Source organism: Bos grunniens, chromosome 7 (assembly GCF_055505025.1).
Source record: "Bos grunniens cultivar Pamir isolate PY7600 chromosome 7, Bosgru_T2T1.0, whole genome shotgun sequence".
NCBI lineage: Eukaryota > Metazoa > Chordata > Mammalia > Artiodactyla > Bovidae > Bos > Bos grunniens.
In genome coordinates this window covers 80,556,902-80,572,757 of record NC_141171.1, presented here as the reverse complement: position 1 = coordinate 80,572,757, position 15,856 = coordinate 80,556,902, and the positions used below count along the sequence as shown (strand labels likewise).

At 39.8% G+C, this 15,856-nt stretch overlaps 1 protein-coding gene across 2 annotated transcripts in view; it reads right to left on the bottom strand.

The window, feature by feature from the left end:
• The window catches only part of RARS1 (arginyl-tRNA synthetase 1), a 29,267-nt gene continuing 13,411 nt past the window's right edge, over positions 1-15,856 (bottom strand). For both annotated transcript variants that reach the window (XM_086412789.1, XM_086412788.1), the window contains exons 10-15: positions 11,708-11,886; positions 11,219-11,328; positions 6,228-6,333; positions 1,418-1,590; positions 1,033-1,280; positions 1-219 (exon numbers count right to left, since the gene is read on the bottom strand). In XM_086412789.1, the coding sequence (XP_086268915.1) occupies positions 110-219; positions 1,033-1,280; positions 1,418-1,590; positions 6,228-6,333; positions 11,219-11,328; positions 11,708-11,886 (926 nt within the window). In that variant the 3' untranslated portion in view covers positions 1-109. The remainder of the gene's footprint in view (positions 220-1,032; positions 1,281-1,417; positions 1,591-6,227; positions 6,334-11,218; positions 11,329-11,707; positions 11,887-15,856) is intronic.

Below are 15,856 nucleotides of genomic sequence, written 5' to 3'. Positions count from 1 at the left end.
GAGAGTTGATAAATTCCTTTTACTTGTTTTTGTATCCACATGATTGTAAAAAAGCAAACAATGCTAATGGCCACTTTGGTGAAAACACAGTGTTCAAACCTTAGGAGGATTACATTCTTTGGACAGGTTTTATTCCCAGAATATCAAACCCCTTAGCCATGACAGCAGCAACTGCTTCACACAGCAGCATACGCCACATGTTCACCTTCAGGACTTCTCCTGAGAATACAAAGAGAGTAATTACTTTTTCTACAAATCACTGTTAAAGAATCTATGCTAGTTCTGGACTTTATTGAGAAGTAAATAGCCTAACGTATGTTTTGGGGGCTTTAACTAGAATCATCTTTACTTAAACTGTAAACAGAGAATCTAAGAAATAAATAAATCTAAGAAATAAATTTCTGTTTAAGAAATCTGTTTTTAACTGATAAAATTACAGTCTAATAGTGCAGGCTTTGTATCTTTTTCTTTTTTTTAATTCTGTTCTAGGCTTCATGGTCTGAATTAACTTTAAACACCATAATGATTTTTTTTTCCTAATGAAATTTTAAGTTCTCAACCATGACTCTCAGAAACGTCTACTTGCTGTATTATTATTAATCATTAGTTCAGTCTATTTCATTAACTATATAACACAATAGAGCAAAAAGCCTAAAAGAGGTATTATTTTTTTCGTCCAAGGGTAGTTTTCATTATTAAGAACCCAGAGACCGACTCTGTGACTATCAGTCACACTGCTTTTGTTGGAAATGTCCTATTCCTAGTGACCTTCCAATTGTTTCTTTGGAGTTTTATGGCTCCAGCCCATGCGCCTGAGGGTGGGGAAACGAGTCTGTTTAAGAATTCCATTTATGGTTGTATTAGAGCCAGTGCAATTCTGTCTGTTGTATATGATACGGGTTACTGTGTAACTAGGGGGAAACTGGGTGTGGGGGGTTTCCATAAATAAATTGAAAATTACCCACATCCAACTCAAATGAATGCCTCTGTTGGTGCCCAATCCCCAATATGACTACTGGATGAGCCACTTACCACTCTGCCGATCTTTCTCCACACAATAGCAGCTGTCATAGAATTCTGTGAAAGTAGTTGCCAGCTCATAGATATAATCACACAGAGTGTGGAGAAGTAAGTCATCTAGAATCTTCTGCAGAACCTCAGGGAACCGCAAAATGCACCTGCCTAGTTTCCATTCCTTCTCATGGTCCAAAATGATTTCGGTCTCGTGAGCAGCTTTCCGGAGCATCTCTTCATCAATATTGGCCAGACGTGCAATCGACCTGAAAAATCAGGTAACGGCCATCATTCCCCTTTGTTAAGTATATTCTTCTCCGTTGAAAACAGGTAATAAAGAATGCCTGATCCAAAGCAGAAATCATCATTTGACTCAAAATTAAAAATGCTGCATCCCAATTACCTGATTCTAGTGAAGGCGTACAACAAGTAAGCCGCTGTGTTTCCTCTGTCATCCAGCATTTTGTCAAAGGAGAAGATGTAGTCATTCAGCCGGTTATGGGAAAGATCAGCATATTTGATACAGCCATAAGCAACAGAGGTCTGAGCAGCCTTCAATTCCTCTGTGGTTAAGACCTTTTGGAAAAACAAAAAATACTTCCTAAGTTACCAATCCTTGTTTTGTTGCACCATCTCACAGACAAAAGATGGTGGTAAGGAGCATCTAGGGCTTCCCAGTTGGCACTATTAGTAAAGAACCCGCATACCAACACAGGAGATCTAAGAGACACAGGTTCGCCCCCTGGGCCAGGAAGATCCCCTGGAGAAGGGACTGACTACCCACTCCAGTACTCTTGCCTGGAGAATCCCGTGGACAGAGGAGCCTGGCAGGCTACAGTCCATGGGGTCACACAGAGTTGGACATGACTGAAGCGACACAACAGCACACAAAGCACGAGGAGCATCTGATGGTCTTTAACAGTAAACTGCAATGAATATCAACACTGAGGTAGGAAAACAGACCAATCTACAAGGAGGGAATAAGGAAAATAAAACTCATCGGCTCTGCATAACAAAGAATGCGTCCATGAGAAACCCGAGTTATAAATTATGAAATGTCAGCTTGAATACTCTTTCTCCAGTGTATTCAGTAGATATGAAACGAAAGCACCAATTATTAGTTTTTATCTGCTTCATTCCATAGAATATTCTGATATAGGTTATAGGAAACAAAATTAGGGTCAGGTAATTAACTGGAATAAAAACAGGGTGTCAAGAACTGGAAAAGAAAACACTGTCTTGGTAAATTTGGTCATATTCTGAAACATTATTAGGTCAAGTAAGTATATGAGGATTTCTGGTCTGGGTCATGATGCAGTAGCTTGAAGCAGACTAACCCCTTCCACCAGAATCAACTACTTAAAAGCTGAATAAATTATATGAAGCAACTGTTTCAAGTCTCCAGAGAGCATCAACACAAGGACATCATTAAGACAACTAGCTGGTGTGCTGTCGGCCAGAAAACTTAACTAGGAAGATGACATTATCTAGAACTATTACAACTTTTCACCCACCAGTCAGATGAAATGACTAAAAACCAAGGAGGTGAGGTAGGGGGAGGGGGAACAAGACAATACAAACAACCGAAACACAGCAACAGCAACTTTAAAGACTGCAACTGGAGCTTCCCTGGTGGTTCAGCGGTTAAGAATCTGCCTGCTAATGCAGGGGACACGAGTTCGACCCCTGGTCCGGGAAGATCCCACATGCTGCGCAGCAACTACTGAAGCCCATGCTCCCTAGAGCCTATGCTCCATTACAAGAGAAACCACAGCAACGAGAAGCCCACGCACCACAATGAAGACCCAGCACAGCCAAAAATAAAATAAATAGATCAGATCAGTCGCTCAGTCATGTCCGACTCTTTGCGACCCCATGGATCGCAGCATGCCAGGCCTCCCTGTCCATCACCAACTCCCAGAGTTCACTCAGACTCATGTCCATCGAGTCAGTGATGCCATCCAGCCATCTCATCCTCTGTCATCCCCTTCTCCTCTTGCCCCCAATCCCTCCCAGCATCAGAGTCTTTTCCAATGAGTCAACTCTTCGCATGAGGTGGCCAAAAAATTGGAGTTTCAGCCTCAGCATAAGTCCTTCCAATGAACACCCAGGACTGGTCTCCTTTAGAATGGACTGGCTGGATCTCCTTGCAGTCCAAGGGACTCTCAACAGTCTTCTCCAATACCACAGTTCAAAAGCATCAATTCTTCGGCGCTCAGCCTTCTTCACAGTCCAACTCTCACATCCATACATGACCACAGGAAAGACCATAGCCTTGACTAGACAAACGTTTGTTGGCAGAGTAATGCCTCTGCTTTTGAATATGCTATCTAGGTTGGTCATAACTTTCCTTCCAAGGAGTAAACGCCTTTTAATTTCATGGCTGCAGTCACCATCTGCAGTGATTTTGGAGCCCAGAAAAATAAAGTCTGACACTGATACACCTTTTAAAAGTCCGGAATCATTTAAAGAATACTTATTAATTACAAAGAGGATAAACAGTAACTTCACAATGGAGAAAACTGATAGTATCACCGTAACAAAAGTGAGCAAAATTAATGTTAACAATCATGAGACACAGCAACATCGTGTGCCTCCTGAAATACTGAAGTGAGAAGGAAACTTATCTTCCTAAGACGGTATAACTTGAATTTAATCATGAAGAAATACCAGATAAACCCAGCTGCAGGACATTCCACAGAAAACCTGACAATAAGTGTCAAGATGATGAAAGAGAAAGAGCAAGGAACTGCCCAGATTAAAAAAGATTAAGACAACATGAAGACTAAATGCAACATGTGATCCTGGACTAGAAAAAGACAAATGGCAAAATCTGACTAAGGTCTGCAGATTAGTGAACTGTACTGTAGCAATGTTAATTTCTTGGTTTTGAAATCATACTTCATCTATAGGATGTTAATATTTGGGGAGGCTGATATGGGAATACTTTGTACTATTTTATAATTTTTTTTGTCTGAAATTATTTCAAAATGGAAAACTATGATTAAGGTATTTAGAATATCCAAAATAAAGCATATAGAGGAGAAAAATAGGAAAAAAAAAAAAAAGTGAAAAAACACTCTGGGACACAGTCAAAAGTTCTAACATAATATATGTACTTGGATTCCACAACAGAATGGGGCAAAGATGCAATGTTTGAAGAGATATGGCTGAGAATTTTCCTAAACTGATGAGGAACCCAACGCTCAGAAAAGTCAGCAACTTCAAGCAAGATAAATACAAAGGAAAGAAGGAAATACTCTACTTCCCTCTCCAAACTGCACCTAGGCAATTAGAAACTGCAAGGAGGAATAAAGTTCACAGGAAAGTGTAAATATGTGGATAAATATAAATGGATGGTCTAAAACAAACACTACGCAAAAGACTTGAACATATTATTCACAAAAGATACCCTGATGATCAAAAAGCAACAGTTAACGTTAGTTACTCATCAGAGAAATGCAAATTTTAACTTGTGAGATGCTAATACATATTCACCAGAAAAGCTATTAAAGTAAGACTCACAAAACCAGTTATGTGGCAAGATACAGGGCAACTGGAACAATCGTACTAGTGATGGGAGTATATAACGCTTGTAACTCTCTCCTTGGCAATTTTTAAAACAGTTAAATGTAAGCCCACCCTACAACCCAGAAATGCCATTCCTAGATATACATCTAAGAGAAAAGTGCATGTACCCAAAAGGTGGCTTGAACAGAAATGCTGAAATTATTAACAGCTTCTTATTCGTTAACAGTCAACAAACAGAAACAACCCTAATGTCCTTCAACAGAAGAAACACATTAATACTATTATCTAGCAGTAAAAAGAACTACTGATATACCTGGAAAACAGAACGTACTTTATGCTTTCATTTAAACTCCTCAAATAAACAAAAATGATCTATGGTGATAGGAAACTTTCTGGGGTGACAGAGATATAACTTGATTGGTTGATGTTAGCATGGTCACAACTGAGCAACTTCACTTTCACGCACTGGAGAAGGAAATGGCAACCCACCCCAGTGTTCTTGCCTGGAGAATCCCAGGGACAGAGGAGCCTGGTGGGCTGCCGTCTATGGGGCTGCACAGAGTTGGACACGACTGACGCGACTTAGCAGCAGCAGCAGTGTGTATATATGTGTGTATAAAAATTCATCAAGCTTTACATTTACTCTATGTAGATTAAAAATAGTAGCTGAAATGGCCAAATAGTTAAAGCAGTTTTTGTTACTATGCAGACTAAACAAACTGATTAGTGACTGAATTTTCCACTTTTCATCTGACTGCCACTTATACCTAGGCCAGGACTAAAAGGCAAAACCATTCTGGAGATACCAACTGGGTACACTTGACAACCACCAACTGGAAACAATAAAAAACAATTTCATGTTTCACTTTGCAAACAATGGAAATGGAACAGGTGGGGAGAATGTTCCCTTAGAGCCTGCCTTCATGCTCTCTGGATTATTAGTGATCCACCCAAACCAACCAGAGTATGTCCTCGAAGACCCCTTTTTTGTTTGGCTCATTCATGTCTACATTTAATCCTATTCTGTGTCTCTTTCTATAATTTTACTCTTCTGTTTACAGTAGTTATGTTCATTCCATTTGACTGCTGGAATGTAAAAGACCTAAGATCCTTTGACTCAATCTCTGACCTCTATTTTATAGTAAAAAAAAAAAAATTTTTTTCCCTACTTTGATGCAGTTCATCCAAATTTCACACAAATCCAACCACAGTCCTTTCTAAGGGTGCTATGAAAGGCCATCACGTCGCCTACTCTGTGGGCTCAAGGGAAGCCTCGTGTGGTCGGTGTTACTGCTAATGATGACTCTTCACACGCTCCCAGGGAAAGGAGCTCAGCAGATGTACACTCTAATGTAGGCTATTCACTCAAACCGCCTCAGTCTTCAGTATTCTCCTGTCATTGCTTCAAAGCAGTGACAGGTGAACTGCCAAGCAGCAGCAGAGAGTCTATGCCACGTTAACAAAGGAAGAAAAGGCCATGGTCTTTTGTAATAGCTACGAACTACATTTTCACAATAAACACTCAGCAATTCATGAAACTAACTGTGCAATAACCTGAGATATAAGCCTGTCAGAAGTTGACTGACTGCTTATAAACCTTCCCAGTTCTCTCAATAAAAACAAAAATGAAAAACCACAACAAAATGCATGCTACACAATATACAAGTCAGTCTTTGGATTACCTTGTCTCTTTCTTTTTCCTTCAATTTGTCCATGGAGCGTTTTAGTCCTTCTTCCAGGAGGTCAATGAGGCGCACTGTTTCACCCGATCGTGTTTTAAACTTCTTCCTAATAAAATTTAAATGTCCCGATTAAACACATTTTGAAGCAGACCTTCCAACTTAGAAATCTTTGAAAGTTAAGGTTTGACATCACCTTATTCAGTTAACAACTAGGGTGGTTGACAAAAGAAAAGTAGACACTCCCAAGTGTCTCTCATCTATAACCCTCTACTCCAAGCATTCTATGCTTTAGGCTCCTAGTAGCATTCTCTACATATCCATTTTTAATACAGTCCCTAAAAGGAAAAGAAAGAAGGCATCTGTTCATTTGTTCATTTTCCTGAACATGAGGTTTGGGTTAGTTGTTTTGCCTTCTTAGAGAATTATTTAATACTTTTGCTTCTAGAATTTCTTGGGAGGAAATTCTTAACTGGAATCTCACTTGCATTTTCCTGACTAGTAATTCCACCTTTATAGTGGTAGCCAACCAGAGAAGGCAATGGCACCCCACTCCAGTACTCTTGCCTGGAAAACCCCATGGATGGAGGAACCTGGTAGGCTGCAGTCCATGGGGTTGCTAAGAGTAGGACACGACTGAGCGACTTCCCTTTCATTTTTCACTTTCATGCACTGGAGAAGGAAATGGCAACCCACTCCAGTGTTCTTGCTTGGAGAATCCCAGGGACAGGGGAGCCTGGTGGGCTGCTGTCAATGGGGTCACACAGAGTCGGACACGACTGAAGTGACTTAGCAGCTTAGCAGCAACCCTAAGAACGTATCAAAATCAGCCTGAGAACTTTTAAAACTGGATGTCAGGGCCCTATTCATACCCACACCCACTGAAATCAGAATCTTTGTGGATGGGGCAAAAGTACAGATAAGCACTGCCCTGGGCAACTGCACTGTTAAAAAGCATCTCATGAAAATTGAATTTTACCTATTAAATAAGTTTGCAAGATACTGTCTTTTTTTTCCTTTTAAATTAAAAACATTGTTCAATCCCAACAATGATACAAAGGAAGCATGCTTTTCTATTGAACACAAAGTCTGCCAAAGTGCCTGTGATACTTCCTGTTAAAGTTGTATGTTCAAAGTTGCCTTTAAAAGGGATCATCTTGCCCTTTATTACGGAATTAAACTCCTTTATTATTCCAAAACTACATGATTTCCCAGGCTTTCCTTATGTCATCCCTGCCCATCCTTGAGAATCCAACAACTTCCAAACCTTCTGTGTGATGAAATGATACCCATCATAAAGCCTAGGCAAAATGCTAAGAAAGCCTTCCTTAAGGACGTCTCCTCTTGGCAAAATCTGGTCTTTCCTGTTACTCCCTACTGTGCCTGCCTTGAATCTTTATCTTTCGTGTGTGTGGGTCCTCTCTTCTCCTCTCACCAGTGGTTCTAGAGAGGGACGCACAGCTGAATATCAAAAAGAGCTTTCAAAAACAGATGCCTACTACCCACTGCAGACCTAGAAAGTCATTAGCTCTCCTGGGAGGGCCTGGCATGTGTATTTTAACAGGCTCCAAAGGGAACTGCTCTGCTTTAGAGGACAGGCTTCTTCAGGAAAGAGGACGTGTTTTATGTTATCTTCATGTACACACTGTGGAGCACCCAGCCAATGCCATGAACAGTGGGTGCTCAATACACAGGAAGTTGATCAAAAAAATGATATATTTTTTATTGTAAAAAGCCTTAAAAAAAGAAAAATTCACTAAAAAAATAGACGGCAGAATCTGAGCATTTTATTTATTTTTTTTGGCCACACTGCACGGCATGCATAACTTCCCTGACCAGAGACTGAACCCCACGCCCGTGTAGTGGAAGCTCAGAGTCTTAACCACTGGACCACCAAGGGAGGTCTGAATTTGAGCATTTTAATATCAATGTTTAAAATATGGTAGGATGCCACTGGCTAGCTATCCCTGATAATTTTTTTTTATGGTGTAGGACACCATAATTACATGAATGCAGATATCTAAAACAATACAACCAGGGTAGGAAGAATCAATACTGTGAAAATGACTATACTACCAAAAGCAATCTACAGATTCAATGCAACCCCTATCAAATTACCAATGACATTTTTCACAGAACTAGAACAAAAAATTTAACAATTCATATGGAAACACAAAAGACCCCGAATAGTCAAAGCAGTCTTGAGAAAGAAGAATGGAGCTGGAGGAATCAACCTTCCTGACTTCAGATTATACTACAAAGCTACAGTCATCAAGACAGTATGGTACTGGCACAAAAACAGAAATAAAGATCAATGGAACAAGACAGAAAGCCCAGAAATAAACCCATGCACCTATGGGTACCTTATTTTTGACAAAGGAGGCAATATACAATAGAACAAAGACAGCCTCTTCAATAAATGGTGCTGGGAAAACTGGACAGCTACATGTAAAAGAATGAAATTAGAACACTTCCTAACACCATACACAAAGATAAACTCAAAACGGATTAAAGACCTAAATATAAGACCAGAAACTATAAAACTCTTAGAGGAAAACATAGGCAGAACACTCAATAACATCAATCAAAGCAAGATCCTCTATGACCTACCTCCTAGAGTAATGGAAACAAAAGTAAATAAGTGGGACCTGATTAAACTTAAAAGCTTTTGCACAGCAAAGGAAACTATAAGCAAGGTGAAAGACAACCCTCAGAATGGAAGAAAACAATAGCAAATGAAACAACTGACACAAGTTTAATTTCCAAAATATACAAGCAGCTCATACAACTCAATACCAGAAAAACAAACAACCCAATCAAAAAGTGGGAAAATGACCTAAACAGACATTTCTCCAAAGAAGACATACAGATGGCTAATAAACACATGAAAAGATGCTCAACATCGCTCACTATTAGAGAAATGCAAATCAAAACCACAATGAGATATCACCTCACACCAGTCAGAATGGCCACCATCAAAAAGTCTACAAACAGTAAGTGCTGGAGAGGGTGTGGAGGCAAGGGAACGCTCTTGCACTGTTGGTGGAAATGTAAATTGATACAGCCAGTATGGAAGACGGTATGGAGATTCCTTTAAAAACTAGGAATAAAACCATCATATGACCCAGCAATCCCAGTCCTAGGTATATACCCTGAGGAAACCAAAAGTGAAAAAGACATATGTATCCCATTGTTCACTGCAGCACTATTTACAACAGCTGGAACATGGAAGCAACCCAGATGTCCATTGACAGATGAATAAATGAAGTTGTGGTACATATGCACAATGGAATATTGCTCAGCCATACAAAGGAATGCCTTTGAGTCAGTTCTAATGAGGTGGATAAACCTAGAACCTATACACAGTGTGAAGTAAGTCAGAAAGACAAAGATAAATATCGTATTCTAACACATATATATGGAAGCTAGGAAAATGGTACTGAAGAATTTCCTTACAGGGCAGCAATGGAGAAAGAGACATAGAGACTAGACTTGTGGACATGGGGAGAGGGTGAGATGTATGGGAAGAGTAACATAGCCAACAGGCATTTGCTGTATGGCTAAGAAAACTCAAACAGGGGCTTTGTATCAACCTAGAGGGGAGGGAGATGGGAGGAAGTTCAAAAGGGAGGGGATATTTGTATACCTATGGCTGGTTCATGTTGAGGTTTGACAGAAAACAACAAAATTCTGTTCAGCAATTATCCTTCAATAAAAAAAATAAATTATATAAAAAAAACAAAAACAAAAACAAAAAATCCTCTAGCCATTACATGATAAACAAATGCTGACATATAATTATTGGTGATAAATATCAGACATAAAAAGTAAATGTGCTTTTTAGGAAGCACATTTACAGGAAGCTTGGTGCTGGTGCACTGGGATGACCCAGAGGGATGGTACGGGGAGGGAGGTGGGAGGGGGGTTCAGGATTGGGAACACGTGTACACCCGTGGAGGATTCATGTTGATGTATGGCAAAACCAATACAATATTGTGAAGTAATTAGCCTCTAATTAAAATAAATAAATTTAAATTTAAAATGAAAAAAAAAATAAAATAAAAAAATAGAGACTTCCAAGGCAAAAAAAAAAAAAAGTAAATGTGGTAATTTTCTCCCAATTGTAGGAATAATCATCTAAATGTTAGTCAAAAGAAAACAGAACAGGAAAATAAGATACTCTAAAGCAATACTCACGTGTTTGATTTTTAGCACTTTCTTAGGACCGTGAATACCTTAAGGACCAGGTGTCTTCCAATTACAAAAAAAGTGCAGCTATACAGAATTATATGTTTTATCTAAGGTATTTTGTCTGCATATAACCTTACATCTAAAATAAATACCCTGACATTTATTTGGGTAGGGCTAGGAGGCAATGGCACCCCACTCCAGTACTCTTGCCTGGAAAATCCCATGGACGGAGAAGCCTGGTAGCTGCAGTCCATGGGGTCACGAAGAGTTGGACACGACCGAGCGACTTCACTTTCACGCACTGGAGAATGAAATGGCAACCCACTCCAGTGTTCTTGCCTGGAGAATCCCAGCAGGGACGGGGGAGCCTGGTGGGCTTCCGTCTATGGGGTCGCACAGAGTCGGACGTGACTGAAGCGACTTAGCAGCAGCAGCAGGCCTTTTATATGCTTAGTTAGGATTTTTGCACATTGGCGTGTTAAGCACCTTGAGCTACTTCATGAAGCTTTTAGAAACATCACCCACTTTTATGTGATGGCAGAATTTAGGCCATGTCTCCAAATCAAAAATGATGTGGTAATTAAATAACTAAGGGATCCTAAGACAATATTAAATGGAAGATGTAAAAATCTCTCAATTCTTCCTAAAAGGCTGCACTCTCTGGCAGTGATGAGACACAGGTACGGAACAGCTTGGCTGCGTACATACTACAGCTTATACAGACTCTGGTATCAAATGAAATGGTCTCTACTGAAGAATCTGGGGGTCGGGCGCTGTTACCACCTTCACATTTGCAGACTCACTTGTCTTCCCCCAGCACCACACCAAATCCAGCATGAGACACTCGAGTTACGGCAGGGTCATACCAACCAATCATTTGAGCAGCACCAAATACTGTCTGGAAGTGTAAGGACTATAAAGAAATAGAAAGAGAAAGTTACTTGCTAAACTTTCTAATTTAAAAAATGACTTAAAGCTCTTCTACTTAGGAATAAAGATTTGTAAAATTCAAATCACTCACTAACCTTTTAAGGCAAGTAAAGTTATAGAAGCTCTTCTTTATTCCTTATTTATGAGAATAAGGGAACATCCTTCCTAGTTTACAGAGACAAGTGGGAAAACTGAGAAGTGAACAAGTTTGGCCAAATTCAAACCCTGCTCTCTCTCTCATATCACTTTTCTGAATTTCCGTCTTTGAGGAAAATTTACAGGGTTTTTGAGTGCCAAATGCTTCACCATACTGCCTTACCTCCAATCAGACAATGCAAGTTGATACAAATGTACAAACTTACTTGTCCATTGTCCACCACATAGATGATCATATCTGCTTTTTCCTCAAACAGTCTTTGTTTAATGGCAGCAAGGTCAGATGTATCATAGGTATAACCTCCATCCGATTTTACTATGGTTAATGGTACAGAACATCCCGGAACAAACACAATCTTTCTGCCATCGTCCACTTGCACAAATCCTAGAAGAAAAGAGAAAAAGAGAAAACTGTGTCTGGGCACCCAGGGAGTGTTCCTGGTAGTTTCCCAAAGTAACACGACACCTGGCTGCCAAACTCTTCACAGAGCATTTCACTCTATGAGGAGTCGTCCACCTGCCCAGCAGACACAAAACATGGCAATCTGTGCTTTGCTTTCAAGCAGAAGCCATAGCTTCCTTGGGGAGAAAGATGCAATTTCTATCATTACCTCTTAAAATGTATTCATTCATTTATAGTTTTCGAGTTACAACTACAACAGAGTTCAGGGCACAAACATGGCAGGATTCAGCATTGAAATGACTAGTAAAATGGAAAAAATAAAATCATGTTCATACACTCATGATGAAAAAGGCAAAATTCTTGGATGCAAGAAGGGACAATAAGGAACATGATGGTAAAAACAGCCATATTTCAGAGTATGCTGCTGCTAAGTTGCTTCAGTCGTGTCTGACTCTGCGACCCCATAGACAGCAGCCCACCAGGCTCCGCCATCCCTGGGATTCTCCAGCCAAGAACACTGGAGTGGGTTGCCATTTCCTTCTCCAATGCATGAAAGTGAAAAGTGAAAGTGAAGTTGCTCAGTCATGTCAGACTCTTAGCAACCCCACAGACTACAGCCCACAAGGCTCCTCATCCATGAGATTTTCCAGGCAAGAACACTGGAGTGGGTTGCCATTTCCTTCTCCTCAGTGTGTGCTACTATATGCTAAATACTATATTGAGTCTTAAATTCAACCTTCACAATAACTCTATGCAGTAAATACTATTACTATTGCCTTTTTCCTTTTTTAACATTTTAGAAAACTGATGCTTGGTAGGGTGAAGGCAGTACAAAATCCTGGTTAAAAACAAACTCTGAAGCCAGACTTCCCAGGTTTGAATCCTGACTTAGCAGTTATTAGCTATGTAACCTTGGGAAGTTACTAATTTCTTTGTGCTTCTTTTCTTTCTTTAATGGACATTACTTTTCTTGTTATGAGTACAAAATAATGTCACAATTAAAGTGTTTCTCACATTATGACAATCTGGATTCTCATCTTCCCCTTACAGCAAGGAATACAGTCTCCCTCCAATATCCTAAACTATTTCTAAGGACCCCACACTTGCTTTGCCTTGCTTTGTTGAATTCCTCCTTTCTGCTAGCATGACTAACATGGCCAGCTTCTTTTCTCATTATTAAAATCTTTTTACCTACGTCTACAAATAACAAATGCTGGAGAGGGTGTAGAGAAAAGGGAACCTTCTTACATTACTGGTAGGAATATAAACAGGTGCAGCCATTATGGCAAACAGTATGGAGGTTCCCCAATAAACAAAAACTAGAGTTGCTGTATGATCCAGCAATCTCATTCCTGGGCATATATCTGGATAAAACTATAATTCAAAAGGATGCATGCACCCCTGTCTTCACAGCAGCACTATTCATAACAGCCATGGAAACAACCTAAATATCCATTGACAGATGAGTGGATAAAGAAGACATGGCATACACATACAACGGGACACTACTCAGCCATAAAAAAGAATGAGATGTGCCGGGAGCCGGTGAGGCATTCCACTCGTGACAAAGGTCATGAGGAAGGAGGCTTGGCATACGCAAAGGCGAGATCGAGCCTCAGGAGTCCCCCTGGATATTCTCGAGCATCTACCCCCCCAAAAAAGCCAGAGTCTGCCTACTTTATTGCTTTGTGCTCTCACCTCGGACTTTACTGGGGACTGTCCCCCACCCCCATCACCATCTCGCTCTCTCTGTCAAAGAGTTAACTAACAGCTCCAATTAATAAAGTTCCTGGGCAATTAGGAGTGTTTAAATCCAAACCCCTCAGATGGCTCTCTAACACGCCTGACAAATTTACCCGGGCTCCTACAGCTATGCATACAATTGTTTACAGTCTCCCAGCCTCGAGAGGCATGGGAAGCTTAAGATATTCAAATAGCTTAGAGCTTCTGAGAGAGTTAGAAACTGTCAGAATAAAACTAGTAAAAGATTTCATTGATGAGCCAATGCTTGCTGCCAAGTTTCCACATCCTCTGTATTGTATCCTTGAATGTGTATTAATTAATAGTTGGTATGTAGAAAAAATAAGTAGTGGCCTTGGTGTTAGCAACTTTAGACCCTTAAGGTAATAAATTCTTTCCTTTGTTGTAAACCCATTACACATCCGCCCTATAGGAATGCAATTTTATCTAACACCTTCGGAAGATGGCGCCAAACCTTCAAATAATTACTCTTAGAGAAAATCAGTCTTTGTCAAGAGTCATAAAATGTTAATAGGCCTTCTGGCCAGAAGATGATGTAAATCACCTAAACCATTTGTATACGATAAATCTGCAGGAAAGAAACCCTGGTTTTTGATAAGGATCAAAGACTGCTGACTTTGCATCCCCTATTATCCTCTATGTGTAACTTAGGGTATAAAAGCCCCTGTTGAAAATAAAGCTACGGGCCTTGCTCACCAAAGCTTGGTCTCCCCATGTCATTCTTCCCCTCAATTTCCAGCTGAGTCTCCATCTGGAGCGTGGAAATCCTCTGCGACCATTTATTTGCCTGGGCTTCTAAGACCCACTCAAGAAGGTGTCTAAGGTGGGCACCTTCCGCTATTCGAGAGGGCGCCTGCGGCTTCCGTGGTCAGAGCTAACCTGGTGTCACGGGTTATATTGATTTTCCACGTAAACCAAGCTACTCAGCTTCTTTTCTCCACTGAATTTTCCTACTGAGCTATCCTCATTCTATTACTCTATCTCTAATTAACATTTGAATAGGTCGCTGAAGCCGTCTCTCCTTCGAATACCCTGGATCAGCCGGGGCTGGACCTCGGCAGAGATGCCATTAACAGTAACACAGATAGACCTAAAGACTGTCATACTGAGTGCAGTCAGACAGAGACAAAATCGTGATATAATGTACACGTGGGCTCTAAAACATGACACAAATGAACCTACCTGCGAAAGAGAAACAGACTCACAGAGAACAGACTTGTAGTTAGAGGGAGGGAAGGGGGTCTGGAGTTGGTAGTTCCAAACTGCTATACACAGAACGGGTAAACAGGGTTCTATCATATAGCACAGGTAACTAAGATGAATATTCTGTGATAAATCACAATGGAAAATATGAAAAAAAATTTATATATATAACTGAGTCACTTTGCTGTAAAGCAGAAATTAATTGTAAATCAACTATATCTCAAGTTAAAACAACTTTTAAAAATTCCTTATCTTAAAAGTATGGTCCTTAAGTTTCCAGAATGTGATTAGTAAGTATCATTTCTCATTCAAGGAACTAAGCTTCCCTGGAGATAACAGAAGAGCTGAATCCACAATTAAGGCAGGAAATGTACAAACTTATCCTGAAATATTGTGTCCAGAAAACAAGTAAACTATCAAAAACTCTAAGGGTCAAGGGGGAAAAAATGGAAAGCCACTTGAGACTACCATTAGCGAAATACAAGACAATTTGAATATTAAAAAAATAAAGGCAAACAGTTGGAAAATATAAAATATATTAAACCTAATTTACAATAATGCTAAAAATAATCCAGTTGTTACATCTGGAAGATATTAAGAAACTAGTTTACTATTCTGAAAACTGGTAAATAAAAATAAAGAAAGAACCAAGCATTTATACTGTTTGCCTATGAACCGTACCTCTGGTTAACCAAAATGATTATGCGACAAAGTTCTGCACAGGAGAATTCCAGGTAACAAACCAAGAAACGACAGAATGCTGTATTCCCAACCTCCAATAAAACAACAGAACCAAGTCATGACCATCAATAGTGGCTAAAACCACTAGAGGAAAGTCTAATGGGGAAATTAAAGGACAGATCAGGTTGACAATACCTGAACCCACTAATTCATCTTAACATCGTAACAAGAGAGTCAACTAAAAAGTGGCATTCTCACAAATAAACAAGACAAAACAAGAAAAGAAAACACAAATCAGAGTTTAATC